Source organism: Pezoporus flaviventris, unplaced genomic scaffold, assembly GCF_033815535.1.
Source record: "Pezoporus flaviventris isolate CSIRO_AGI_PZ_B2104156 unplaced genomic scaffold, CSIRO_AGI_Pfla_v1 ptg000015l, whole genome shotgun sequence".
NCBI lineage: Eukaryota > Metazoa > Chordata > Aves > Psittaciformes > Psittacidae > Pezoporus > Pezoporus flaviventris.
Genome location: NW_026892563.1, coordinates 25,639,364 through 25,664,048, shown reverse-complemented (window position 1 = coordinate 25,664,048; position 24,685 = coordinate 25,639,364). Strand labels below are relative to the sequence as shown.

The window sequence follows — 24,685 nt, the reverse complement described above, 5'->3', positions numbered from 1 at the left end:
TTAAAGGCAGGTTCATGTTTAAGCATGTAAATAACTAGGCTGCTCTCAAAAAGCACCTGTATTTGTGTCTCTCTGGCCTGTGATCCTCTGTGAACAAGAGCATCTGAGACCTGGTTTGGAGGTGGCCATAGCCTCCAGACACAGCAAAACACTCCCTGCTGCCCAGGCACTACTGCAGCACTTCATGCAGGTGCTGACCAGTGGTGGTTGTCTGGTATACACTCCTCTGTGGTTTATATCGTAGGCATCCTGCTTTCAGAGAGAGGAGTGTTTCAACCAGGGGTTACTAGCCTGAATGGACTCTGTGATATTTATTGTCTATCTTGTGCAGGCCTGACACCGTCGTGTGACAGAAACAATAAAATTGAGATTGGTCTCTTCAGGGTAGCTCCGTGTCACACCTTTGCCATGATTCTTGGTCCTCCTTCCCTGGAGCCCATTTCTGATCACTGGTACAGCTGCAGAGGCCATAGAGTAGGATTAGGTACCCTAGGATGTGGGATTTATGGCGTTCTTGTCACATCAGTAGGGAAATGCTCATTTTGGTAGACATGGTGGTGTCCTGTGGTTGAGGGGTGAGGGTTGGCTGGGTGCCTGTGCTCCCCAAGAGCTGCTGCAGGAAGCAGTGTAGAGCAGAGCTGAGTGAAAGCAGCTTTGGAGGAAAGCATCCTGCTCTCCCTGTGTAAAAATACTGTTTCGCTGGACCAGAGCACATTATGGAAGTGCATCTGTTGATTAAACTTTTGAAGCAGAATGGAGTTTCTGGTGAGAGCAGGAGTGGTTCTCCTGCTATCATGAATATCCCACACCTAAACAAAGTGAAAGAGTCGCAGCTGAGGAGGGACATTTGCTTGAGATGTGGTGGTCTTAAGTGACAACCCCTGTTCTGAGAAAGGCAAGGCAAAGCCATGGCATTGCCGGCTCCTTGCCTGCCCAGCCCCTGGAGCAGTGGGGAAAAATGGAGTGTAAGGAAATTGGCCAAAGTCCCAACTCCCCCATTTCCCCTTCTTTCTTAACACTCTCATCTCAATTTAATTTTCCTCCTTTTCCTGTCTGCCACCTTTATCACCAGCTTTCCTTTACTATCTTGGAAGCCTTTTGCATGGAATCACTTTCCCTGTGCCTGCCGGGCCTGCCTCCTCTCTGACCTCTCCCTAACCCAGGAAGTGATCAGAGCCTCAACCTCAGACTTCAAGACTTGTTTTTTTTTTTTAGTTAGGAAAGGATGAGAAGAGAAAAACAAAAGCAGTGTCCTGACTAATGTAAACTAGCCACAGGCACATTTGTGCCAGCGTGATGAGAGCTCCTGGTGGGAACTGCCCATCCCTCCCAGCACTCTCCTCCACTGCAGTTGCTGACAGGGAGTGAACAACCTGACACCCAGCTCACTCTGGTGAGGGATTCGGCATGGTTGGGCCCAGACCAGAGCCAGCAGCATTGCTCAGTGCTTGACTGTCCATCCTGTGTGTCCCCCGGTGCAGCCCTCCCCTCAGCTTTCCTTGCCCAGGTACATGCTCTTCCCCATTCCCAGTTCCTTGTTACAAGCTTTGCCTCCTCACAACAGGAAAAGGCCTAGGTAGATAAACTGTTACTGTTTGTATAAAGCATCCTAAAAGGAGTAACCCTTCTAGCCAGGGGTGTGAAGTCTGTAGAACATGGGATGGATTTCATTCTCTGTTTAGTACAGCATCTGGCCGCAGCTCTGACTTCATTGACACTGATCTCTGGCTTTAGTTGTGATCTGAATGTTAAAGCAGGTGTAATTTTCATCGCCAAGAGATAGGATGCTTCAGACGAGTAATACAGTGCAGTAAATCCCGTTTTTAAGACTGAAGATCTGTTTTCACACCACACGTGTCAGTGAGTGACCCCTTTCCTACTGCTTCCTCTGAAGTGATTCTCACTGTGAAGATGCAGTGTTGTCCCTCTGCAAAGCCTCAGATAAGCCAGACTTTCTTGCTGCACCGTGAGCTGAGTTTGTAGCAGGCATGGAACAAACTGAAAACGCTCCAGCGTGGTTAACTGGTCTCCTCAAGTGTGTGGCTACATTGATGTGGTTTTCCAAGGGGATCCTGATGCTTTCTACTGATGCCAACTTTGGAGGAATAGGTTGAGCTGCAACCCTCTGTACACTTGGTTGTGGACTCACAGAACCTTGATAGCAGCAATTCTGCTGACTTTCTGACATTTGATGTTCAGGTCCCTCTCAGTAAGTGCTGCAGATGTGCACTCCCTCTGGAAGTCCTCAGCTGTTTGAATTAGGCCATTAACTGGAGAGTCTGCAGGTGAACCAAGGATGAGATGGATGGGGAATGTGGAGGAAAAGTTGGTCTAAAGCTGTGCCAGCTCTTCCGGGTTGGGACTGAAGCTGGGCTGAAAGGTTTTGACCAGAGAGGCATCCTGCTGCGGGGCCACTTTCCCCTGTCGCGCGCTTGGGAGAAGGAGCCAGAGAGAAGCCAGCAGCTTGGGGCTTGTTGCTGCAACAACATCTGTTTCCTAGGTGCACTTTGTTTCTGAAGAGGCTGTGCAGCACGCTCCATCTGCGCCCTGCTCTCTCTTTTCTTTCTTTCCGCCGCTTGTGCCGCGTTCGGCAGACGGGGATGGAGGCTCCGAGGGGAGGCGAGCGCTTCCCGGCAGGACCCTGCGCCAGCCTCCGTGCCAGCGCTCGCACCCGGAACAGCATTGTCAGCATCTTGACAGCTGGCTGGCTGCATGCTTATTAGTTACTACTTTCCTCTTGCCCTCCACCTCTCCTTCGCCTCCCTAATCGTCACCTCCACCCTCTCCCTTCCCCCTTCCCGCTCCTGCCCCGCTGGCCGGCCAGCCCTTTGGGGAGCCCCCAGCCTCTCCAGATTAGAGCTCTCCAGGGACTTGGTCCTTTTGAATGGAAGAAAGCGGGGGGGGGAGTAAAAAAAAATAAAGTAGGGGGAGGAGAAGGAGGGGAGGAAAAAAATTTATTTAAAAAAAAAAAGAGGAAAAAAAAAAGAAAGAGGGGGAACAGAAGAATGAAAACAGACCCAAGGGGCAATAGTCCCTCGAGCCATTTCACTGCATTACAATGAATATGGACTCTATTAAGCTCCGTTCTGCCTGTTAGTGTTTCCCAGGGCAACACAGCTCCCATATGGCAAGCATGCAGCAGATTAGGGTAGGCCTCCGGGCTTCATTGAGGGCTGGAGGCTTGACTGGCAGTTGAACCCCGTCCTTCCCCCCCGCTCCTCACACTTGACACTGCCTGTGTTTATCTAAAGCAAAAAGGGCCGGGGTGGGAGAAGGGGGCATTTGGGGGGTTATTGTCCTGGGCAATAGGAGAGGGCAGAGAGAGGGATGGAGGGGTGTGATGAGGGAGGGAGGTGAGATGGAGGAGAAAGGGGGTGGGGGGCGCATCCCCTCATACATATTCAGGAGGGGTCTTGAATGGGCAGAGGAGAAATAAAGCAGATGGAATTCATGTTAAAGAACAGCCACAATCGCCCTCCAAAAACAAGGAGAGAAAAGCGGGCAGCCTTAAAGGAGCGTAGGGAGCAGCATTTATCCAATTAGCAGGGTTGTCAAATTGAATTTACTCAGAATGGAGGGGAAAGCCAGGGGGGGCAAGGAGGGAAATTAAGTGTCTAGGGCATGGGGGGAGCATGATATTGAAGAAAGGACGCGGGTTTTCTTTCTTATGCTTTAGCCTTGTCTTTTCAAGGGCTGGAGCTGTTTTCAAGGCACGCCAAGGGGCAGCAAAAGCCAGCATATATACTCTGGTTTAGCATAGGACTCCTCTCCTGGTAGCTGCAGAAAAAGGAAGGTGTAGCTCATGGGGCAAGGCTATCCTTGCATCCCTGTCTTGCCTGCAGCAGGGCTGTCTCAGCCTGACAGCTCCAGCCACTCTGGGACAACTATGCCCCAGGCATTGCCCAAGGCAACCCACACTCGCTGTCATGCCACCACCGGGATGACACTGGGAGCTTGTGGCCAGCATGAGGATGGCATTTTGGTCTTCAAGCCCCCTCACGGTTGCTGGCTGAGGAATGCCAACCTGAAGGTGTTCACTGAGGCCCAGCAAAGTCAGCCTGATCAATGCCAGCTGGAGAGTGGTGCTTGCTTCAGAGGAGCTGTCACAGGGAGAGGTGCCAGAATCTGCAGGCACTGGGGCTGCAGGGGTATGAGCTGAAGTCAGACAGGCGATGAGCAGGCTTTGCATCCTGTTGCTAATTCGAAGCCAGCATGCTCAGCTCCCTCCCTGGTAATACCACAGGCTATTGTGGAAAGTGGCTGCCCAGGGCAGCAGCTTCATCTTGAGGAAGACAAAAACAGAGTCACAAAGATCAGTGCATGTTTTGCTTGGTTCATTGCCGGTTTGGTTTTCATGAGCAGTTCCGTTCAGGGAAGAAGAGCTGTTTTACCTGCAAGTTCAGTTTATTCTTTTGGAGAGGTGTCACTACTGAGTTGCTCAGGACTTGCCTGCAGAAAATCTGTGGCTCTTTTTTAAGGTCACCCTTGTTTACAGGCGAGCGAGCTCATCTGCATGGTGGTGGTGCCCTGCCAGGTTTTGCTTTCTATTTTTAATTCTTCCAGCTATGAGCATGAATTTATCCCAGGCCTTCTCAGTTGTGGCTTCTTGATGGACTGGCTGAGCTCACAAGTAGCCAATAAGAGACTCTTCTTTGCCTAATCACTTTAAAAAGGGGGGGGGGGGGTGTGTGCTTCTCACACAGGGCTATGTTAACAGAGCTAATGCACTCCGAAGTCAGGAGCTTTCAGTGCTATAGAGGGAAGCAGACAAGCTTTTATCCCTGTTTGTACATACACTCTGCTACCTCCTTGACTTTAAGCATGGTGGTGGAACATTGGATGCTGCCTCTCTCTGCCCCCTCCTGACACCACCCCCTTCCCATTCAACTCCTGCCTCTCCTTATAGCATCCACACCTCCATCCTCTTTGGATGCCTGTGCTGTTACATGGGAGGGGGAGCGTTTCTCCTGCTGAAAACCTCTCCTTTTCCAAACCTTTTCAGAGAGAGTGAGTATAAGTTAACAGCGTGAAATTAATAATTTGAAGTGAGGATGGGGGTTGGTGGAGGTTAATTTTGCCCTGTGGGATATTACTGTTTGATGGTTTAGGAAGAAAGTCAGGGGTGCCCAGATTGCTGTCCATGCCCAGGAATCATGTGGGGACTTTGCAGCTGAGCTGTTCAGGTGTCACCTGGGCAGTGTTTTTTCAGCTAGAGGAGTTGTATGGTGACTTTTTTTCAGACAGGATGAGAAAGATTTGGGACCAAGAATGACTTGCCTGATGGGATGGAGGCCCCAGTTAGAGAGCTTCCAGCCCTGACACTGCTTTACTGTATAACCTTGGGCTAGGTTGGCTTCCTCTTCTAGTGCTCAGGTTTCTGCATTTGTAAAGCAAAAAGGTGCTGTGGCTTTTTCCTTCTTTACAGTTTCTTTTTCAGTGCCTTAAGCTCTATGGAACAACAGCAACAAAATACTGTCTTGTATTAAAACTAATGATTACATAAAGTAAACTGGCTAACTGCACTAAGACATTACTGCCTCTGAAGAGCTGAAGTCTGAATGCATAAAACAGAGATCTGGGAGTATCACTGTCCCTATGTGACCTGTCAGAAATGGAGACCAGCTGCAGTGAATACCCAGGGTGTCCCCAGCTGGGCCTGAGCTGCTGCAGCCTTTGCCTTAGCACAGAGCAGCCCCTTCCCCTTCCCACTGTTCCCCCCCTGCAGGAAGAGGTGCTCAGGGTCTGGCTGCCTGACAGAACCCCAGACTATTCTCATGTGCATCGATCAGTGAGTTTTCACCTTCTCCCAGTCTGCCTCTGCCTTCCCCCCAGCCTGTGCCCTGCGCTGGGGTGTGTGGTGCAGGGACACTGCCCCGGAGCTGGGGCAGAGCCTGGTTCCTATTTGGGAGCCTTGTAAATTACAGACAGCGTGGCAGTAACAAGGATTGGCCGGCCCTCGTTAAGCAGGAGGGGACTTGGAGCTGTGAGCAGCATTTCCTCAGTAAAACCTTCAGTTTCTAATCAGCAAACACCTCTCCTGCTGCCTGTGCCTAATTCAGATCCCTTTTTCCTTTCGAGCTCTATCACCCCCCTGCACGCATGCGGCCTTTCTTCCCTTTTATATCTTCACCTCTGGTTTTCTTCCCTGCCCTGCTGCCTTTGCAGTGCCGTCCATCACACTGGGGCTGTGCGGGGGCCTCAGTGGGCTGAGGTGTGTGGTGGGAAGCAGAGCCAACAGATTTTACACCCCCACCACCCCTCCCTATCTGATGAAGCTCTTGTTAATTTTGTTCTCCTAATGGCCCCTCCTTTGATTTACTGGGCTGTCTGAAAAGGTTGCAGAGCTCTGACAGGAAATTGTTATTGTAACGTGGCAGGAAAGAATTAAAAATAAATAAACAATTTTTGTTTTCCCTTCCCCCCTTGAAGCTCTTTAAATTACTTTAAGTATTTGTTTTTCCACATAAGCAGGAGCTGTTGAGGCTGGTGGTGTCAGTGGCTGAGGAAGCATCAGTGCAAGGGGCATCTTGTACCTGATCTGCCTTGGGCAGAGGAGACCGCAGAGCAGGACCCTGTCATGCAGCCCCCCTCCCCCCCCCCCCCTCAGTCCAGGACCATTGCCTCTGGGAAGGCAACCACAGTGACTGGAGCCTCCTCTGCTCCCTACCTCTCCCATTGCAGCCTGCTCTAGCAGTGCTTGCAGGACACTGGCAGATGAAGAGCTGCCTGATTATTAAAGTTCCTTGCTTTGCACTACTGTAGGCTGCTAAAGGGCAGCATTTTCAGAAGAGGTCAGTTCCCATTTAGGCATCAAAATAAGTTGGTTGCCTATTTAGGAGAGCTCAGCATGTTGAGAACTGAATGCTTTTGTAAATCTGGCTTCAATTGTGGAAGCTGAGAATTTCAAAATCTGGCCCTGGATCCTAACAGTTCTTTTGGAATTGATCTTTTCATTCATTCTCCTCATTATTTTTATGCTGTCCATTTACTTCTTGTACTTCACTCAGCTGTGAAAAAAATGGCCACATGTCCCTATTTAGAGCTCATACTTTGCCTGGAGGTTTGGGAGGTACCATGCACTTGTTGCAACACACCTTCTCTCCTCAGTCTCTGCTCAGTACTGTTCAATCTGCCCAGCACCATGGCTGAATTTTCTGATCTCTCCTTTTTTCTCCCCACCTATTGCCCTTCATCTTTTTACAGACCTGGGGCAGCCAGTTTTGTCGTCTCATCAATGTGCTTGGGTGGTCCAGGCTCACGAAGGCTCCATCACCCATCTCTGCACCCTTGGCTTTGCCCTTCTGCCAGAAGCGCTGTGCGAAGCAAAGCTGCAGGGAGGTCTGGTTGGGAATGTCTCTGCCTCCCCCTTCCCCCAGCATGGGCTCCAAGGAGCAGCTCTTTTCCATCCAACATTTTTCCTTCTTGCTGCCAAACCCATCTAGAGAGGGGAATGACTCAGCTTCACTTTGTGGGCTTCCAGCACTGAGGAGCAAGACTTGAAGTCCTACCCTAAATTGTTCTTATGCATTGGTGTAAAATGTAGATTCTTATGGTGTGAGGTTTTAAGCCTAAACTAACTCAAAGTCTTTTCTAGATGAGTGGTACATCAACTCGCACATCAGCAACAGTGTCAGCAGTGCATGTTCTGGTATGGACAGACCTCAGGCACTTCTATGGCTATGGTCATTAGGAGTTTGCATTGATGGCTGTGGCATAACAAAGAGTGCTTTGGTGGCTGTCTTACATGGAGAAGTGAACTTGAGTAACTTAGATAACCCAAGACAATAGTTAAAGGATTTCGTATGTGCTGACTGACAGGGTAAACTCTTCAAAGATAAATTGTTGAGACTCTCTTCTGTCCTTAAGTGAGAAGAGTGAATGCCAGGAAGGATGAGGTGCTTGGGAGGGAAGTTGCTGTCTTGTTGCTTTGTCACTGGAGGTTATTCACAGAGGGTTTTCACATGTACGTGGCTGTGGGCTGCAGGAGCTAGAATATGAGTCTAGTTGGTCTTTCTGGGTGCCTTCAGAGTGTGCCCAGCCTGACACCCAGAGGCCAAGCTCTCTTCATGCTCCTGCCTACCTGGAAGCCACATCAGGCCATGCCAAGTGTGGCCTAATTTACCTGCCTCTCAGCAGGGCTTGTCATCTTGGCCTCAGGACCATTCTAACCATGACCGTGTGACTCCTGGGAAAAAGCTGCCTTGAGCACACTAGACAGGCCAGCCAAGTGAGCTCACACTGGTCTGCAAAGTGCCACATAATGATGCTCTATGTGGCATTTGCGAAGCTCCAGCTGGAGGTTGCTTTACTTGCTGTTACTTCCTTTTGAAAGCACCAGCTCTGAGGAGGCTTTTCTTTTCCTTACCTCTCTTCAGCTGTATATGAATGTCTCCTCCAGCACTTCTCACCCAAGCAGTGCTGTAGGGCATGGTGGGGGGGGGGAAGAGGACAGCTTGTGAGGCTGTTGGAGGAACAGCCCAATTTGCAGAGAGGCATGCAAGCTGGCTAGCTGGATTCTTGCTGTTGTGATGTGGAGCTCAGCACTGCTGGCGTTTGACATTGCCCTGTACTGCACTCTTTCACCTTTGCTGCCTCTTTCACTCGAGGCTAAGCAAAGTCATTTAAGAGTAGCTTGGTGAGATTTCCCCAAACGCTGTGCTTCCTTGCTAGCAGTAACCAGCCTTTCCTTGAACAACTTGCTGAGCGTCTCATGGGGAGTCTGGCAGTCCTTACTTCAGAAATTAATTAGTCTGGAAGCTGTGCTTGAAGGAACTTATCCTCTCTTTTTGACTGGGATGGTTATGGAAAGAATATGCTCAAACAGGTGACTGCTTGAGCAGTGATTGTGGTGGAAGTAGGAAATACTGCTCTGCAGAGCCCAGCTGCTCTTGAGGATGGTGGTTGCAGCTAAGCAGCTTGTTGTGTATCTGCAGGGAGACCAGGCAATATAACTGCTGTTTGGGCTGGCTTCCATGGCTGGTTTGGTCTTGGGCTTCTTTCCTGCCAATGTAGGCATGCCACAGGAGCAGTTCTGAAATGCCGTTGGCGCTTGTAGGTCATTTTCTAGTGTTAAAACTGAAGGAAGCTCAATCCTGTATCTGTGTTATGATGTCCATAGAGGGGGGTCTCTTCTTGACTTCAGACCTTCGCCCTTGGGTGAAGCTGAATTCATTTGAATGACTGAGATGCCTCTTGGAGCAGCCACTTACATCTTTGATCCCCCTGACCTGGCTTGTCTGTTTGAGTGTTCTCTCCACAAGAGCTGCTGTGGTGCAGCTCTCCACATCAGCCTAGGCTGTGACAGGTCTTGGGCTTCAAGATTTGTGGAAACTGTTGCTGCTTTTGGCTATGAACCTGGTGGTTTGTCCAGACAGGGTAGTTCAGCTCAAAATCAGCAATGTGTTTCAGGCAGAACACTTAATGTGAAATCTTTCCATAGGCTGGGTCTCTTGGTTTAGAATAAAGGTTTATTATACCAGGTCAGTGTGATCCGCTGTCAGCTCGCTGCACTGAATTTAAACAAATTTAGAACTGGGCATTTCTTTCCTCCTGCAAAAGTGTTCCCTCCCCTTCAGAATAATTCCTTGCAGAGATGCCCTGAAAAACTTTTACATCTCTTAAGGAGTCCCATCTGGATTGAAACACAGGTATGCCCAGCAGCAACACGGCCAGTGTCCAGGAAAAGGCTGTGAAACTGCAGGATCACCACTGTTTTCTCATAGCTTGGGACTTGCACTACTTATTTATTCCTGTGTTCAGGCTAGAATACGTTCCAGACAGAGCCAAGAAGTGGCAGCAGCACTTGGTGAATATCTCCAGTGATACTTTGTTGGAAATGTTTGTGTTTTGATCTTGAAAATTGCCTGGTGTACATTGCTGGCACAGTACAGGCATTCACTGCACCGAGTCTGAAATGGGGCAGTATGTGTCTGTGCACACACACATAGATTTGTACCGAGAACTGAGGATGGGAATGTCTTGGGAGACTCACAGCCATGCTTGGGGGGAGGCTGGAGAAGAGAAGTGCTTGTACCAGTGTCTGTAGCCTCCTCAGGCCGCTGGCTTGGTGAATCTCTGGGAGTTCAGGGATGTTGGTAGAGAAGCCAGGCAGGGCTGGAAAGCAGAGGGAAATCTGAGGGTTTCATCCGTCGTGTCTCTTGTCATTCACAGGAATCTGCTGCCGCGCATCCACAGCATCTCCCGAGGCAGCTTATGGGACCCTTCCCTGGGAACCCCAGGACGCACTGCATGGGATAGCAATGACACGTGGAAAGAAGAGACCCATGTCCTCCATCCCTTGCCTCATCCTTGCAGCTGCTAGCTGCTTTGCCGGACTGAGTGAGTCTCTGGGTTTACCCATTTGTTCTGTTTTTTGAATGTTTTGCCTTGATGCTGCTTAGCATAGCCATGCCTCAAGCACAGAGTGTTTTCCGGTCTCCAATGCAAAATATACCAGTACTGCCATTTTTAACTCTGTCCTTTCTTTTGCTTAGTCTCACTGAGCTTTCTTATTCCCATTTTTCCCCCCTGTGCAGGTGAATCTCTGCAGGTCACAGTGCAACCTGCCTCCATAGTCCAAAAGCTTGGGGGTCCAGTCAGCCTGGGGTGTGTGGTGGACCCCCCCAGAGTAAACCTTACCTGGAGACTGAATGGGAAGGAGCTGGCTGGATCAGACAAAGTGCTGGGTATCCACATTGAGCGAGGGAAGCTTGTCATCACAGCTCTCAACAACCACACCGTGGGGCGATACCAGTGCATTGCTCGTGTGCCTGAAGGAGTCATTGCCAGTGTCCCTGCAGTGGTCACGTTAGCTAGTGAGTAGCTTTCATCCTCTGCCATCCCCTGCATTGCTTGGGCCATCACTCACTTACCTTGAGAGACTCATCCATGCTCACTTGTTCTCGCTAACATCAAGGGGGTTCTCCTTTGGCTTAGGCCATTTTGTAGCATTTTTGATTGTGGACTGGCTGTCATGTTGTGGCCTAGCATGACCCAAGCAGTCCTCCTCCATGGTAGGCTGCAGACCTGTCCTGCAGTGACAATATTTGCAAGACCAGAATACGATTGAACGATGGGGTTGGTGTGCATGGTTGACTTCCTGAGTGTCATGCTTCCTCATCTGGTTTGCTGACTTCTTGATTGAGGTTAACAAAAAGTACCTGCTAGTGCTGATAGCCAAACCACTGCTTGGGCTGCTGGAGGGCTGTTGCCAGCACTGGGTCAGCATGTGCTAGGTTTTACTGCCTTCCTGACCCACAGAAATTGAAGTCCCTTGCCCTGTTGTGCTGTGGTGGGGCCTGCACTTTTTTGTGCTGCCCCTGGGTTCATCATAGCCAATGTACCAGCCTCCACACTCACACTGAGGCAAGGTTAGTCTGGTTGCTGTGAAGAGGTGCATGTGAGCACCTGTATGAAGTGGCTGGTGGTCCTCTGTGTGCCACTGGGAAGATTCCTTGCCAAAAGGCAAGGTGAGGGAAAGGGGTGGTGGGAGAACAGATGCATGCAGATGCTGAAGGCAGAGACTGTGCTGTCCTCATTTAGTAAGGTGAGTACAGAAGTGGACAGGACAGTGGCATATCTAAAAGCAGTCATAACAAGGTTTCTGTTTGTAAGGGGCAGGAAGCTGTATTCATTACCACTGCATGCTCCACCTTCCCAGGGCTTTGTCCTCTTCCTGTGGTGTTGCAGTATCATGGCAGCAAAAAGCCCTTTGTTTCTGAGCCAGAGCTCTAAGTAAAGGACTTTGCCTCTATCCCTGAGCTTATGTGCTCCTCACTGCTGCCCTCTGGCATTGATGACAGACCTAGGAGACCTGTATGTGTGTGAGGTGTCTTAAGAGTAGGGAACTCCTCTTACAGGTGCCTGGTTTTGGCCAGATGTTATGCTCAGATGTGAGAAAGTGCTGTGTTTGGGTGCATCTGAGGAAGAGCCGTCCCCCATGCCCTGCTTGGAGGTAGGGGGGCTCTGTGTGAACCACCCTTGCTAGGCAATGGTGAGTCTGACCTTCCCAAAGACCAGACAGTCTTTGACAGTTTCTGGTAGAGCAAGTGTGTGCAGATGAGCTCACCATCCCCTGGCAGTGGTAGCCCCGGGGCATGGAAAAGGCTTCGTCTTCCCAGCAAGGGGGAGTCTGGGGCTAAGCCTTAAGAAAATGAAGAAGTGAAGATGTTTGTGCAAAGTGAGGGCTGGCTTTGCTTTAAAGCCAAGAGCTATTGGCTTGTCACTGCTACATTAATCAGGAATGAAATGTTTAGGCCAGGCTGGGTGGGAGGAGGAGGCGAGGGGAGAGTTGCTGAGCTCTGAGGCAGTGGGCCGAATCTGTCAGGGGATTTGGCCTGAGCCCTGTGCTGAGATTAAATTTCGGAGAACACATTCCAGAGCAGAAAGGGGGCTGTGTGCACTGGTGGCCTGATAGAGGGAAGGAGAGCAGGGGAGAGGTGGATGGGATTACCAAGGGCATGGTTTGCATTTAGGAGAGCAGGGGGTGTGTAGCTCCTCACCCTGATCAGTTCCTTCTGAGGCTGATCCCCTTTTCTTTGTTTTCCCCTCACCCCAACCCACCACCAGCAGCTCTGTCTCCTGGGACAAAGCATGGCTGTTTGATCTATCTGTCTGCTTTGGTCTAGCATCAGTGGTGGTTGGGAGACAGGTCCTAGAGCACCAAGAAGGTCTTACTGTGTCCCTCAGGACAAATGAAAGCCACAGCTAAGTAGTCGTTCAGCCTTCTCCAGGAGCCAGCTGGGGACATGGGTGCAAAAGAAGGGGACTTGCCCATTGCTGCAGTCCCTGTCATGGCAAAGGCGGGAGCACCATTCAGTGGAGCTCACAAAACTGGAGCCAGAGGTTGGATGAATAAGCAGTTAATCCATCATGGAACACCCCTGTGCTTTGCTGTATGGGTCCCTTGTCCTTGAGGGGAGCTGGGGGTGACAGAGGTTGTGTCCCCTGCACAGACAGCCTTGGGTGGTAGAGAGCCAAGAGGTAGGGGAGACTTGATAGTCAAGTGAAGAGGGAGAGGCAGCCCAGGAAGGACATGGGGTTGAACATGTAGCAATGAAACTTTCTGGAGGTATTCAAATAACTAGTTTCCTCTGCGTGAGCTGGAGGCTTTTGGCAGCAGCAGCTTTGCAGTGATCTGAAATAACAGGGGGGCACCAGTCTGAGGTGGGACTGAGTTTGAAAGCTACGGTAGCCCATGTGCCAGGGGCTCTCACTCCTGCTGCAGGCTCTTCCACAGCCCTGGCAGGTTGGCTCTGCATGGCAGATCACCTGCTGGGCTGAAAGAAAACACTCTGAAAGTCTCAGCCCCATCCAAAAGTTATGTGGAGGGCGGGGGGGGGAGAATGGAACTGGTAGAATGTGAATGAAAGCAGGGGTAGAGGGATATTTTCAAGGATTAGAGGTTTAGGTTTATCCTGGAAGAGGACCTGGAGTCATTGGAAAAAGTGTCTTGCTAGTTTTGAGGGGTGTGGGTCTGATCATCTGGCCAATTTCTAGGCTATTTCTGTTCCTTTCTCCCACTCCTTAGGAGGAACTTCCTCGAGTGCCCCAGGCTCTATGTGCCCACTCCCTCAGGGCCTCCTTGTGCTTTGCTGACAGTCAGCAAGCAGATAACCATTGCTGCAGTGCTGGCAGCCACAATGTAGCCTTGGGACCGATACCTTCTTCTCCCATCTGTGGTGCAGCACCGAGTCCATCTCTGCTCTCCCTGGCTCAGAGGGCTGGTTGAAACCAATATTACATTCCTCCAGCAGAGATAAAATAGCTGCTGTATAGACAAGGGGTGGAGGGAGAAGGGATTCACAGAAAGGGGAAGATTCCTTGAAGCAACAAAAGGAGCAGCACTTGAGGCACTTACTTGGGCACCATGATCCCGTGTTCGACCTGGGCAGCCCGTGGCACAGCCGTGCAGATAGGTACTTGCTGATCGCTGCTGGCCTGGCCGTGCTGCACAGCATCAGCCCTGCGTGGCCCTGAGGCAGCCCTTGATGGCCTGGAATCTGGGATACCTTGAATGGGCAGCCCTCGGCATTGTGGCAGAAGGTCTGGGAGGCCAGGCCTCAGCACACAGCACTCATGGGCAGTGACCCTACATCGGGTCGGGCTGGGCGTCCCCCAGGAATTTGCAGCTGCTTTCTGAAGACAGCCCCATTCATTTTCCTCCGCCTGGCCTCTCCTCTGACGGCTCCCCAGAGGGGAAGGCGAGAGGAAGGGAGGGAAGGGGGTGGCTGCGTGCTGGAAAAGCATTTGCTGAGCAGGCACAGGGGCTCTGGCCCTGGGGGCAGAGGTGGTGTGAGGAGGGGAGAGAAGGAAAAACACAGGTGGTGTTTGGTGAGCCGGAGGAGCTGTGGCATGAGGGCTGTGAGACAGGCCTGGGGCAACGAGGGGGAATGGGGCTGGGGCATGGCGAGAGAGATGTGCTAGGGCTGTGTGAGCAGGCAGGGGGCCTGGAGCTGCGCCTGTCCCAGTGGGGTGGGAAGGAGCTGGTGGTGACAGCACCAGTGCCCGGGCTGCTGTGATGCTGACCGGGCAGGGAGTGAGAGCCATGACCCCATGCTGCACTGACAGCAGTGGAAGGTGACTGCCTCAAGGCTGTGGGACCTCTGTCCCTGCCCGTTCACCTTCTCAGGGTCACTCCCTTCCCTCCCTTACCCTTCACTACAGCAGGGAGGACTTTCACCTTGAGGGCTGGTGTTTTATTTACTACTGCTTCTTCTCCAAAGTTATTTATGGTGTCCCATTCATTTAATTCTTTCTGTCTTGCCTGCCTCGGTGTTTGGCCCCCAGCCCTGGGATTCATCTGGTTTCCCTCCTCGATGACAGCAGCACAGCTAGCTACAGGGCTGACCCTCCCTGTGCCCCACCTCACCCCATCACGCCTCGAAGTGTGGCACAGATGGACATGAGCATGGCCTCTGGTTGTGCTCCCTTCTAAACAAAAAAGAGAAAAGGGAAAGAATCTGTGCTGTTATCCCAGCATGGCTTTGTCTGTCCACAGCACCTCCCACCGGTGGCTGGTGGATGACGACTTACTGCTTCCCTGTGGTCAGGCATGTCTTTTAAGGACAAGGACATGGGCTGGCATGCCGGGTGCTGCCATATGAGAAGGAAAACCCAGCCAGTGGAGAGAGGATGTGGTTTTTTCCAGCTGCAGCGGGAGTTAGGCTCCGGGTGCAAATAGCATGTTAGACATGGGGCACAGCTGCTGCTGGGCAGCCAAAAGGGTGAGCGCTGCGTCCCCCTATGCTGCCCCTCTCCTACACCCCCCTGCACTGCTTACCTGTTGGGGGTAGGTGTGTGTGGCCCCCCACATCCTGGGGACGGGTCATTTGAAGCTCAGGGATGCAGCTGGTTGTCTCAGACCAGTGCAGCACTGTCTGTTTTGCTGTGCTAGGACCAAGTGAAGCGGGGCTCATCCCATGCACAGAGGGGGATGGGGGTGCGCCCAGCCACCCCTCGCCTGCTCTGGCAAACCCGTCAGTGTTAATGGACGGCTGTATGCACCAGTACCAGCTGGGAGTGGGGCCAGAACCCAGTGGCAAATAAAACAGGCTTGTTTGCTGTGTGGGAGCAGGAATTTGGGGGGAGTAGTTTGGCAGGAGGCTTGTACACTTGCGTATTGGAAAATAGTTTGTTCTGGTGCCCACCTGATGTTTTCCTCCTTTCCCCTGCTGGTTTTGCTCCACTCCTCCAGCAATGCCCAGTTTTTGCTCCCAAGGCCACCCCAGCATCCCTTTCCTCCGTCCATTCACCCTCCATCCACAGCTTTGCCCCTCATCCCCTGCAGTCAGTCTGGGAGGGGAAGGCAGGAAGGGCTGGGTGTCCAGCTCTCTGCCCTGTGGGACTGCAGCACTCACAGCCATGTGTCCCTGGCACAGGGACATCATTTCCATCTTCAGGAGCACAGTGCTCCCCAGTGGGCTGCACTGTGCCGGGGCTGTGGGTCTGCTCTTCCTCCTGAGCCCCTTCTCCGCTGTGGGATCTGTGTGTGTGTGCATGTGTGTGTGTGTGTGTGCAGATCACTGCCAGCATTGCTGGAGCCTATGTCTTGGCTCTGAAATCTTAATTTAGCTGCGATGAATCCAGACCACCAAGGCGCACATTAATTTTCCTGATGCTCGTTTATATTTTGTTGATCAGAGAAATATGCGTGATGTGGGCAGGCAGACGCTGGGCTTTTGCCTCTTCTCCACCTCTTTCCATTGCTGTGGCTCTTATTTTATTCCTTGATCGAATACAAAAAGCAAAGAGGAGAGAAGACCCAGCAAGCACCCTTCCCCTCCCCAGCAGTAACTTTCCTTGTTGGAGGGGCACGAGCCAGCTTTGCACAAGTGAAGAGTTAACCTTCCTCTGGCTTTAGTACCCAGTGGAAACATGGCTCCCCTCCCCAGCTTGTCTTAAAGGATTAATCACATTTCTTTTTATTGCTATTATTTTAATTGAATGGTGCCAGCACATTCCAGCAGTATGAAGCATGTTCGCTGCAAATCATCTTTATGACATTGCAAAACCTCCTTTTCTTTTCAACCTCCTCCCCTCCACTCAGTTCTGGTCCCAGGACGCTTGCTCCCCCGGCAGCCGCCCAGCAGCCCCTCTGCGCCGCACTCGGGGAGGCTCTAGCACCGCCCTGCCAAGAGAGCTGGTTTTTATTTAAACTCCGTACAGGATCTTGCTTTAATCAGAAAGTCTGCTTGAGAAACTTCGTGTCACTTTTCCATGACTGTGGGTGGGAGAAGCTTGGAGCCAGAGTTGTCTTTTTGCTCTTGGAGCGCTGCTGCATTTCCCAGAGAACAAAAACACATTGCTGCCAAGGGAGGCTGCCTGCCGTCCGCCCGCCGCCAGCCCTCCTGCTTCCCCCCCTCCAGCTCTCCACACTGCCCAGGGTCGCGGGTGCCACGTCTTGGGATGGGTTTTGAGGGGCGAGGGAGCTGTTGACACACGTGGCCGAGCTGTGCCATGGTGATGGACGCGCTGCGCTGCCTTAGCGTGGGGCTCTGAAAGGATGTGTGGTCCTGGCCGGATCTGGCAGCATGTTGCTGGTGGGACGTGTGCTATAGCAGTGGGCCCCAGGGAATATGCACTGAGTGACAGCGTGACTTGTGACCAGCTATGGGGTGTGCAGTTGTCACTGGTGGTCGCCTGGGCTGGTGCACAGCACTGTAAGAATGTGTGCTCAGGGCTTTCTTCCTGACACAAACCTTTCCCCTCCCAGCACAGGCTGGCTGAGACAGAGTTTGGGCTTGCAGTGAGTCAGCAAGGTTTGCCGTTGTGTTTAGGGGGAGTGGGGACAGGTTTTATCACAAGGAAGCTCAGTGGGGCCAGGTTTGTGTGCTCCCTATGGGGTTTCACCACAGTCCATTGCTCCTGCTTTCAAAAGCAGGGAAAAGAAAACAAGCAGTCAGGCACCCTTTCCTCCCCACCCCTGTGCTTCCAGTCCTGCTGCCTGCACCGGCCCCGTCAGAGGAGCAACTCTTATCACAGCCTCATCATAGGGGGATACATGCTGGAACAGGGCATTTTCACAGGAGGGGCAGCTGTGCAGTGATCACAAGGATCTGCTTTTCCTTGCAATTCCCTGTTCTTCAAACTGGGGTGCATGCACTGCTTGGCCACACAGGGAAGCATCATGGTTAACCATCCTTGGCCGTGAGATTCTTGATGGGAGCAAGAATACCTGCAGCAGAGGTACTGGAGCTGATTGCTCAGGCTCCGGAGGAGCTCAGAGCAGCTTTGAGAGCATCCAGCATTCATGCACCTTCTCCCACTGTGTCAGCTAGCATCTGTACACCCTTGAATGGGCTCCCTGAGTTACCACTACAAAGTCAGCTTCTTGGTGTCAGGACAGCAGCCACGTTTGAAACAGCATGCAGCAGAAGGACCACTTTTGGCCGCCCTTCAGTGCTGCACTAAGTTGGCTCTTCTTTTGCTCTCGAGCCAAGATTTTTCGCACCCAGTTTCTCAGCCACAGAGCAGGAGGTTTCTCTAGAAGCTACGTTTTAAGTTACCCATTTTGTAGTAAGGAGGAGGAGAAAAAAAGCAAAGCTCTGAAACCAGGCCAGTTTCCCTAACTGCTGGGGATTGAGCCACAGTAAAACAGCCCTGGGTCCGCAGGGGGAGGATGAGCTGACACCGAGATGCTGAGCCAGCCAGCCATGCCCTGTCGTTTGCTCTCTGCAGATCTCAAAGATTTCAAGTTTGATGGCCAGCACGTGATCGAGGTGGATGAAGGGAACACAGCTGTGATCGCCTGCGACCTGCCTGAAAGTCACCCCAAGGCTCAGGTCCGCTATAGTGTGAAGCAGGAGTGGCTCGAGGCCTCCCGAGGTGAGTGCCACAGGGTCTGTCCCACTGGGTCTCCTCCCTGGACCCTCAGTTTTACCTTTCCCTACCAGCAGCATCTTGCTCTGCCTGCTGCCTCCTTGTTGTCCTTTTGCTGCTGGTCTGAGCACAGCTTAGTCTAAGAGTCCCTCCCTGATATCCCTGCTTCCTAGGCCTGGGGAGCTACATCTGCATATAGACAAAAGGAAGCAGAATTAGGTGATGCAGAGTGTCGCTCTTCACTGGGCATTTCCATGTGTCTGTGAAGCATTCTTCTAGCCCAGCCTGGATAAAGGCAGCTTTGGATTTGGTGAAATGTCTTTAATTTGGATCTGAATTTTGCAGCTTCACTTCATCTGCTGCACGTACCTGTGATGAACTAGCTTCACCTGAGGCTCTGTTCCTTCCATCATGGCACCGTTGCTCCCTGTGATGTTCTGGGTAGGAGCATATCTTTTGACCACCTCCTCTTCTCTCTCTCCAGACAATTACCTTATCATGCCATCTGGGAACCTTCAGATCGTCAATGCCAGCCAGGAGGATGAGGGGACTTACAAATGTGCTGCCTATAACCCCGTGACACAGGAGGTGAAAACCTCTGTCTCCAGTGAGAGGCTCCGTGTGAGACGTAAGCCGCTCTCCCTTCACTGCACATGTCCATAGTGCTTCCAGCCCTGGGAGCACGTACCAGCGCTATCATAGCTGATTTACGTGTGAACCGGCATTATCTTCCCAGCAGCAGAAGGCCTCAAATCCCTTTGGATATGTGTGCAACCCTGGGATTGCTGTATCTCGTTAGGATTTGTTCTTGGTGATGGTGATCACAGGCCCTTAGCCTTTCAGCACTTATTGTATGCACGCATCCCTTAAGGAATGTCCCTCTCAGCCTGTGTTGCCATTTATCCACTGAATTGCAGGGGAGCAGTGGGCTTAGCCCTGTTATTACCCCTACCTGCACTTTTCACAGGGTGCTTCTCCACCAGCCACCTTCCTTCCCACCCACCTCCTTCCTCCTCCTCTCCCTACCAGGCTCCACAGCGGAGGCAGCCCGGATAATCTACCCCCCTGAAGCTCAGACCATCATTGTCACCAAGGGCCAGAGCCTCATTCTGGAGTGTGTAGCCAGTGGGATCCCCCCACCGCGGGTCACCTGGGCCAAAGATGGCTCCAGTGTCTCCGCGTACAACAAGACACGCTTCCTGCTCAGCAACCTCCTGATCGACCCCACAAGCGAGGAGGACTCGGGCACCTACAGCTGCATGGCTGACAATGGGGTTGGGGAGACCGGAGCTGCATTCATCTTCTACAACGTGCAGGTGTTCGGTGAGTCCTGCTCTGGCCCTTATTTCAGGAAGGGCTTGGGCCTTCTCCACTGCTTTCAGGGGACAATACTAGTGCTGCTGTACTCTTTCTCTCACTGGGCAAGCCACCATGTAAAGCAAACCCCTGCTTGTGATTCTAGTTTCTAGATGAGACAGGTTCTTCCTAGAGGGTGATAGTTCTTCCTTTGTGGCTCCAACCATGGGCTGGAGATGCTGGATCCTCCCTTCCTCTGCAGAAGCTCTTCTTTTGTCATTTGTAGCACTGGTTTGCTCTAACACTTTCTTGTGGAGGACCGTCTGCTTCTTACACGTTTGACATTGGCATAAGGAAGACATCAGAGTGTACTGCTTTCTGTTCTGTTCTATAGGGAAGCTCTTTATGGGGTGAGAAATGTATGGGGTACTACACCATAGATATTTCTGCTGTGCATTCTTCCCTTTCTCACAAGCATTAGAGAGGCTAAACCTGAGTTTTATTGGATTGCATTTCACCCAGATGCTGACATGCCGTTTTGGCACAAGCACGATCTTTGCAGAGTAGCACTTCAGCTCAGAGAAATGGGACTTTTAGGTGCCTGCTGTCATCTGAGGCAGATGGCCTTGGGCCACCTCTCCTTGTAGTTCATGTGGATGCTGAAGGAGAGGTGCTGTGAAGCAGGTACCTGTGGGCCCCCTTAAAAGGAGTGGGATTTGGGGGTGGGGTAAAGATGCATCACTCTGCCCTCATCCCTGACACAGAGGAAGGTGCAAAACCATGACCGTGCCATGCTCTCTGCCAAATGGCACTCAGCAGCTGTGTTTTGCCCCCACCACAGAACCCCCGGAGGTCACCATGGAGCTGTCCCAGCAGATCATCCCCTGGGGCCAGAGCGCCAAGTTCACGTGCGAGGTGCGAGGGAACCCGCAGCCCTCGGTCGTGTGGCTGCGCAACGCCGTGCCGCTGTTGGGCGGCCCGCGGCTCCGGCTGTCGCGCCGGGCGCTGCGCCTGGTCAGCGTGGGGCCTGAGGACGACGGCATATACCAGTGCATGGCGGAGAACGAGGTTGGAAGCGCGCAGGCCATGGTGCAGCTGAGGACAGCCCATCCAGGTAAGTCCCTCTCTCCAAGCTGGTGACCATTCAATTCCAGAGCCTAACACGCAGGGACAGAGCAGAAGAAAGTTATTGTGTAACCCTCTTGCTTGCGTTTGGGCTGCCTTGCTCTTCCCTCCCTTTTATCCGGCTCAGCAAGTGATTTTTTGACTGGGATCTCCATATCTCCCTGTAGGAACAGATGGAAGCGGTTTTGCTTCTAAGAGCAGTGCCATATGTGCATACTTGAGCTATCTCTACATGAGAGACATGGGACATCTGGGGGTACTGCCTTACCCCATGGTTTACTCAGCTCTGCTTCTGAGCTTGCACTGGGGAAGAACGTAACCACTGGTGTGGTTAGATTCACTTGGGGTAAGAGAGGTACCACCTGATTCCTTGGACCCTGATGGACTTACCCAGGGGGCTTCAGAGGGGCCTTCAGAGAGGGAGAAAGCCCGATGTGGCGAAGGCCTCTGCTTAGAGAGGCCCCAGTAAGGTGTATTAGGTTTACAGCTGGAGAAAGAGATTGTTGCCAGTATCTTTTTGAGTGGCTCACTAGGCAGCACCACCTGGGACCTGTGCTGCAGTGGGTGTATAGCATCGGCCTTCTGAGAGGCTCAAGGGGCTCATAGCTCTGCTTTCATTGCAGACTGGGGTGGGCATTTACTCTACCTCGACATCTTGTCTTTCAGGAGCTACACTCAACCCTGGGCAAGATGCTCAGCTGAGTTCAGCTCAGCCCCCAACACCACCTTCCAGGGACAGTGCCTTAAAGCTGCCCCTGGATAAAGCTGAACTGCCAAAGACTGGGACAACCCTGCTGACAGCATCTCCACAGTGTGCAGCCAACAGGGAGATGGTGTCTCCAGCTGAGGCCCCCATCATCCTCAGTTCCCCACGGACATCCAAGACAGACAGCTATGATCTGGTGTGGAGACCCCGGCCTGACAGCAGAGCCCCCATCCTCTATTATGTGGTGAAGCATCGCAAGGTATTGTTGTTTCGCTCTGCTCCCATCTTTGCTCTGCACCATTCCACACCAGGCTGCTGGCCTCACTGCAGGTTTTTACACCTCACAAGCAGGGGCATTGTGGCAGGGACACCCTGGTGACACTGGTTGGTGGGACCTCTTCAGCCTGTTGAGGTACAGGCTATGAGAGGAGGTTTGCCAAGGTGTCCCAGCAGAGCTCATAGTGGTGCTCATCTCCCTAAGTATGCAGAGGGCATATGCACACACATGCATTTCCAGTTTGAAGAGTTTCCACTTCTAATTCCCAGCTGTGTGCTTACACAAGCAGGAAGTCCTGAGGGCAGACTGTGCAGTGACTTGCTCTGTGATGCTTTTGTCACAAGCCATGGGGACACATCTGCCTTGAAAAGCTTGGGCTGCAGGACACAGGGCAGCAGCCTCTCTCTGCTGCACATACCTGCCCAGCTCAGCAGCACTGAAGCACCCATGCTCGGTGACTGAGGAAACAGCAGAAAGGCATCATAACCATGCTAAATTCTTTGGGAAGCTCCTCAAGCACCAGCTTCACTCTGGAAGCTGAAAGGCAGTGCAGTGTTGAGCAGCTCTTGGCTGATGGCACAGCATGAGCACACAGTGCACTGTATGAGCCCAAGGGCTCCTGCCCTCTGTGGTGCTTCTCAGCATTACGGGCAGAATAGGAGCAAAGCTGTAGCCCAGCAGTTTCTCTAAATAGCAAAGCATTGTTAACGTAAAAATTCTGCTTTTGACGTGTAGACCATCTCTTCCCAATTTGCTGGGATAAGCTGGGAAAAAGTAGCTTGAATTTATCTGTTTGCTGCTTGTATTTCCCTTGAGTATGCAGCGAGTTGCAGTAGGGAGGCAGGTTTTGCTTTGAGGTTTGAGTACATTCCAGATCTGGTATGTTTTGGATTCCCAGCCACTGCAAAGCACCGTTTGCAATTACATGTGTCTGTTTTCCTGGAATTGTTTGATTTTTGTGAAAATATATAGGTATGACAGGAAGCTGTTATAATCCCTACACATGCTTGATTTCTTTCTAAATAAAACCTCAGCTAAGGGTTTCAGCTGTCTCTTTAAAGAACCCTTTAAAACAAAGGCAGAAGATGCCAACACAAGAACACAATAGGGCAAGCTTAAATAAAAACCAAAAGATGCCAAAAGCCTCACCAGACTATTGGCTCTGGTTGTCTGCCAGGAAGAGATTTGTCCCCAACTCTGTATCATGTAACTACCAGTTCTGCATGTGATTTTCACGCAGGCTGGAGTTTGTCTGTATTTTATTTGTTTTCACCTGGAAGGGGCTGTAGGGCAGTGGAGGTCACCGTGGGTCACTGCAGTTTGCAGTAATATGTTTTCAGTGTAGTCCAAATTCTCAGCTGGAGACTCTTTCTTGGGATGCTTAAGGATTATGTGGAAAGGAATTAGTCCCAATAACCCCTTAAACTTATTTAGAAAGAGTCTCTATCAGAAATCCTTAGGATCAACTTATATAATGGTCTGGTTTTGACAACTCTGACTGGAAAAGCGTGTGTGCAGAGAGGGAAGGAGATTCAGCAACAAAAGAAAAGGCTTTTTGTGTGGGAAGTAAAACCTCCTGGCAGGAGTCTTAACATTTGTACTGGGCAAGGTCTGCTTCTCCTCTGGAAAATACCTGTGGATGTTTTTTCCCTTGCTCTTACACTGCCCCTGAAGCCTCAGCAGCCAACAGGCACTCAGATGCCATGCAGCCATTACCTTTGCTTGTTAAGAATGTCTCTTTCTCTTTCCTGGGCAGTAGCAGTGTCCAGGGCTCCCCTCCCTGGCTTCACAGCTCTGCGGGCCCGGGAATAAAAATAAAATGAGGCAGGCATTAATCAGTCAGTGTCAAACGCTTGGAGAGGATGAACGATACGGCAGAGCCCTGGCATTTCCGTTCTGCTGCTTTCCCTGCAATGCTAATACTCCTCTCAGCACCGGGTCACTTCACTGTCCTGCCTGTTGGCCTGCAAAAATATTATGCTTGCAGCTGGGGAGGATGAGGAAGGTCCCACCTTCCCTCTCCATCTGCCCAGGGCATTGGGCATCACCGAGAAACAGGCTGTGCTTCCAAGCCTTTCTGGGGGCCACAAGTATACATGGCCCCTTTCCCCTTCTGTGCTCAGATCTTATAATCAACTAGGTTAGAAAAGACCTTTAATATCGTCAGTTCCGACCAGGACTGCCAAGTCCACCATGTTACTGAGGGCCTCATCCACACAGTTTTTGAACACTTCCAGGGATGGTGATTCCACCACTTCCCTGGGCAGCCTGATCGCATGTTCCAATGCCTGATCACCCTCTTTGTGAAGAAAGTTTTCCTAATATCCAAACTAAACCTTTCCTAGTGCAGCTCAAGGCTGTTTCCTCTTGTCCTATCACTTGTTACCTGGGAGAAGAGACCAGCCACCTCCTCTCTCCGTCCTTCTTTCAGGTAGTTGTAGAGAGCAATAAGGTCCCCCCTGAGCCTTTTCTTCTCCCTCATGTGATTGCAGGGCAGGCAGCCCTGATCAATACACAATCTGCCATGAAATCTTCTGAGCTTGGAGCAGGCAAGAAGCCCAGCCTGCCCCAGCTTTGCAACGCCCATGTTGGTCTCTCAGCAGGTTGCCAATGCCTCAGACAGCTGGGCAGTGAAGGACGTCCCAGCCTCACAGCACCGCCTGACCCTCACCAGGCTGGACCCTGGCAGTCTCTACGAGGTGGAGATGGCCGCTCACAACTGCGCCGGCGAGGGACAGACGGCCATGGTGACCTTCCGGACTGGTAAAGGTTGAACTTTTCTCTGGGTGTTCTGCTGGAGTTCAGGGCAGGGCCCCTCTGACAAGTCCCATCTCAGCCCTGAGGCACCAGGCTTAGGACAAAGAGGCTGTTTCTGCTCTGGAAACCCATCTGCCCTCAGCTTAGAGCGATTCTGTCAGAAGGGAATGTGGAGGGTGGGACTGAAACAGGATGGAGAAAATCAG

At 51.7% G+C, this 24,685-nt stretch overlaps 1 protein-coding gene across 5 annotated transcripts in view; it reads left to right on the top strand.

Annotated features, from left to right (window-relative positions):
• Positions 1 to 24,685, top strand: part of BOC (BOC cell adhesion associated, oncogene regulated) — a 55,061-nt gene that overhangs the window by 21,428 nt on the left and 8,948 nt on the right. For 3 of the 5 annotated variants that reach the window (XM_061453824.1, XM_061453823.1, XM_061453822.1), the window contains 8 exons: positions 10,171 to 10,338; positions 10,536 to 10,814; positions 18,178 to 18,324; positions 18,803 to 18,946; positions 19,348 to 19,641; positions 20,456 to 20,728; positions 21,406 to 21,704; positions 24,323 to 24,485. In XM_061453824.1, coding sequence (XP_061309808.1) covers positions 10,260 to 10,338; positions 10,536 to 10,814; positions 18,178 to 18,324; positions 18,803 to 18,946; positions 19,348 to 19,641; positions 20,456 to 20,728; positions 21,406 to 21,704; positions 24,323 to 24,485 — 1,678 coding nt within the window. In that variant the 5' untranslated portion in view covers positions 10,171 to 10,259. Of the gene's footprint in view, positions 1 to 6,709; positions 6,792 to 10,170; positions 10,339 to 10,535; positions 10,815 to 18,177; positions 18,325 to 18,802; positions 18,947 to 19,347; positions 19,642 to 20,455; positions 20,729 to 21,405; positions 21,705 to 24,322; positions 24,486 to 24,685 lie in introns of those variants that run through there. The other 2 variants (XM_061453825.1, XM_061453826.1) reach the window with 2 other exon arrangements.